The following is a 3,672-nucleotide window of genomic DNA, read 5'->3' as shown; positions in this document are numbered from 1 at the left end:
AAAAGAACAACTCAAATTTTGACCCAGAAAAACCACCAGTTGCGACCTGAAGACAACACAAGGGTTAAATGTGCTTGTGTTTTAAGTCGTGTTCCTCTGATCAGTAGAATAACTATTTTTTAATCTTTAACACTCCAGAAATATACTTTAGCATATGCTATATACAGCTTAGTTATCAACAATGTAGGATACAGTATTAAAAACTAGTTCTATCACGTAATCATGAACAAACTGAGTTTGACTCTAAGTCCATTACTGGGACCGACCGAGGACAGCTAGGTGAGATGGTACAGCCAGAGGGAAGACACTGAGGATTTCAACAAGCTTTGAAATTTTTTTCCAATAAAAGGGGGAATGTGTACTGCCATCTACAGAAACCTGGGTGCCTTTTTAGCACACGAAAATTGAAATATTACAGAATCTCAATTGAAATATTTGCCTTTATCAAACTGCCAAACTCAGTTTAGCTCCTACAAAAATGTTATCCTTTAAAAGACAAAGGGAGGAACTCTCGAAGCTCAGTCTTTGAATAAGTCAGAACACATTAACATTTAAAAAAAAAGTTGCGTTATTTTTTTTGTATAGTTCTTTGAAAATAAAAATGAAACTTGTGTTGGGGAGAATAAAATGACTAGGCTGAGTTTTCCTAGTAACCAAAAAGGCTCAGCATGCTGCAACTGTTGGAATAACGTGAAGACGGCTGGGGGATTTAAGACAAAAATAATAATTTATGAATGAATCAGATTTGAACATGTCGGTCAGTGGCTTGTTGATCTTTACATTGTGAGTTTATTTCCTATCTGAGCTGGGACACATTCATACGGTTTCATAAAGGACTTCTTGGACTGCGCCATGTCTCTCAATCCCCCATGGCCCGTGGTTTCCCAACGGGTCGATAGAATTACGTTTGTAAAAAGTGGAAGCGTGGGGCTACTTTGGGCCTCGTTAGTCGTTTAGAAACAGCGATTTCTTTTGACTTTGCCCGTGCCCCGACCACTAGCGTTAAATGGTAATTAGCGGTTTGCGCTAAAACTGGTCACATTTGATTAGCATGAAACCATATCCCAGAGAACGGTCGACTCGGTGCTTATGTCCTATTAACCCCTGGGTTCACTTAGCGCCGGATTTGTCCTTTTTAAAGCTGGATCGGGGCCGCGGCTTTGGAAGTTGGCGGCCGCCAACGACGTCTGATTAAATCATGTAAGGAGATGTCAGTAAATTACTCCCAGCATGCTGTTGACCACGGTCCAGAGTTCTCCCTGATGTCAGGTCAAAATGTAGGGCATTCGTCAATCATCGTTTTTTTTTTTTTCTTCTTTTTTCACTTGGCACACAAGCAGCCATGTCTGAAATCCACCTGTCCCTAAATGGCGGTCGCTCAACCTTCTAACCCTGTGAAATGCATTTATGGCTGGTGTGAGTAGGCTTGGGCTGTGACAATAACATCCTGGGGGGATGTGCTGTTATTATTTTTATACTTTTTGCTGGCAGAGTTACAGGGGAACAGATGTCGTGGGATATTAAATATAATGAGAGTTATTGTTTAGTTATCCTCAATGACTACTGCCATTTTGTATTCAAGCGATTATGGAGAAAAACAAGAAGATGGACAGTCCGTTACACAGGCTATATGGGGGCTTTCTTTTGTGTCAGATTATTCTGAATTAGGATATGTCCAACCCTGTTTTTAACGCAATATTATTTTTATCGATTCTTTTCCAGAAAAATACGATTACGTGGGGAGGTTGCTGAAGCCCGGGGACGAGCCGTCGGAGTACACGGACGAGGAGGACATCAAGGACCACCTGAAGCACGACTGAGGCGCTTCCATCGCACCGACCAAAGCCAGGAGCCCCAAACAGCTGCGACCCCCCCCCCCCCCCCCCAGACCACCTCCTCTCCCACCCTGTCGCTCTACCCGCCACTATTTCTTCTCCTGCCCTCCCTTTCCCCCAAAACTCTCCCCCCTCCTTGAATCTGTCCCGTGCCGTGGCTGTTCTGGAAAGGGGCAGGACTCGTCTCGACGCCCAGACCTCCCTCCCTCCCTCTTCGTCCTGCCTAGATGAACACCTACAAGAAGCAATGGAAAAACCTTCAATGAGGGCTTCTTTTCTTTTCTTTTTTTTATTACAGAAAACATGTCTGTGGGGGAGGGGAGGGGATGTGCCATTAGATGTATTTGAAAAACACAAGATTTAGTCATTTCTCCGGGGGGGGGGGGGGGGACACGCGAGCGCTGGGTGAAGCTTGGTCCGAGGTAGAGAAACACATTGGTCAAGGTGTTAGTGATCCGGATGGGGGGGGGGGGGGACCATTTCTCTCTCTCTCTCTCTCTCTTTTTATCTCTTGGTTTAGTCACATTGTACCTGAAACTGCTTCAGGCTTCGGACAGACTTTTGTAAATCCAATCTTTGTGTTCGATTTAATCCCCCCCCCCCCCCGGCAGCGCCGCGGCCTGAGAACCAGTGCTGTGGAAATTGGCAGGGTGTTGCATTTTCCTGTTGTTTGTAGTGTATGCACTACTAGTTTTCTTTGTTTGTCACCATGTGATTGTATTTGTTGAGTAGCATTGGGTGAGGGAGGGACATTCTTTTTTCTTTTTTTTTTTCTTTTTTCTCCTTTTTTGGAAGGGTTTGGCCGGGGGTTTAAAGGTCTTTGCCATACGAATTTTGAATCCCATCAAACGGACTGAATCGCCGATCGGGAATATAAAGGGAAGGTGACAAGGCAGTCCTAATCAATCGACGCAATTGTTTACACGCCTCACAAGCCAGCTGCAAGTCTGTAGATCCCCCTGAAAATGGTCCAAGTATTAATCGTGCCTTATTTTGTTTGTTGTGTCAGTCCTGGCCGTTCTAACCGAGGAGGCGAGCGGAGGGATGGAGGTGGCGGTTTTTCCCCCCTAGACTCGGTCCCCTGGACTATTAAGAAGGCGTACGTTCTGTCAGTCGTCCACACACAGACTGTAAGATTTCCCCACTTCACAAACTTTGTAAATAGATCGTATGAATTACTCAGTGTTACTGCCATATTTATGTAGTTGATGAACTCCATATATGTATAATGCTATGTCCTATTGGCCAAAACCCCCATGGTTTGTGTTTTTTGTTTTTTGCTTCTGAAGTTCTTTTTAAATGTGGGTAAATTTCCAAAAAAGGGGAGGGGGGAGGGGGGAAAGCTGTTTTTGCAATTTTTGATTTTTTGTTTGTTTTGTTCGGAGACGTTGCTTATCCTGTAAATATATCTATCGTTTTATTAAAGCATGTGCAACAACACAGTCAGCTATGCCAAATTCCCACCATGTCATGTATTTAAATGGTGTGTGTGTCTGCGTGTGTATGTATCTGCGTGTGTATGTGTCTGCGTGACAGAAGCAGGAAGGGATTTGTTCATGCATAATAAATCGATTTGGTTAATAATTGAAGATGTCTGGAATTTATTTGCTTTTAGAGGCAGCGTGATTGACTCCCTACCAGGAAATAGTTTTATGATACATTCAAGTGTTCAATATTAAAGGGCCCATATTATTTAAAAAAAATCACTTTCTGGGATTTGGGGTGTCTCTGGTGCTTCCACACGCATAAAAACTTGGTTAAAAAAAAACTATCCATGCTGTTTTGAGTGAGATCCGGGTTCTGAATGTCCTCTGTCTTCAGTCTCCAGGTGAGCTGT

At 43.6% G+C, this 3,672-nt stretch overlaps 1 protein-coding gene and 1 long non-coding RNA gene across 2 annotated transcripts in view; one reads left to right on the top strand and one right to left on the bottom strand.

Moving 5' to 3' along the window:
* pgrmc2 (progesterone receptor membrane component 2) overlaps nucleotides 1-3,424 on the top strand; it is an 11,907-nt gene extending 8,483 nt beyond the window's left edge. The window contains exon 3 of the mRNA XM_032526524.1: nucleotides 1,723-3,424. Coding sequence (XP_032382415.1) covers nucleotides 1,723-1,820 — 98 coding nt within the window. The 3' untranslated portion in view covers nucleotides 1,821-3,424. The remainder of the gene's footprint in view (nucleotides 1-1,722) is intronic.
* LOC116695952 (uncharacterized) overlaps nucleotides 3,214-3,672 on the bottom strand; it is a 2,250-nt gene continuing 1,791 nt past the window's right edge. Inside the window, exon 2 of the long non-coding RNA XR_004333591.1 lies at nucleotides 3,214-3,328. This is a non-coding gene — a long non-coding RNA (uncharacterized LOC116695952). The remainder of the gene's footprint in view (nucleotides 3,329-3,672) is intronic.

The sequence above is a fragment of the Etheostoma spectabile genome, chromosome 9 (assembly GCF_008692095.1).
Source record: "Etheostoma spectabile isolate EspeVRDwgs_2016 chromosome 9, UIUC_Espe_1.0, whole genome shotgun sequence".
Classification (NCBI taxonomy): domain Eukaryota; kingdom Metazoa; phylum Chordata; class Actinopteri; order Perciformes; family Percidae; genus Etheostoma; species Etheostoma spectabile.
This window is presented reverse-complemented; position numbering and strand designations above follow the sequence as displayed.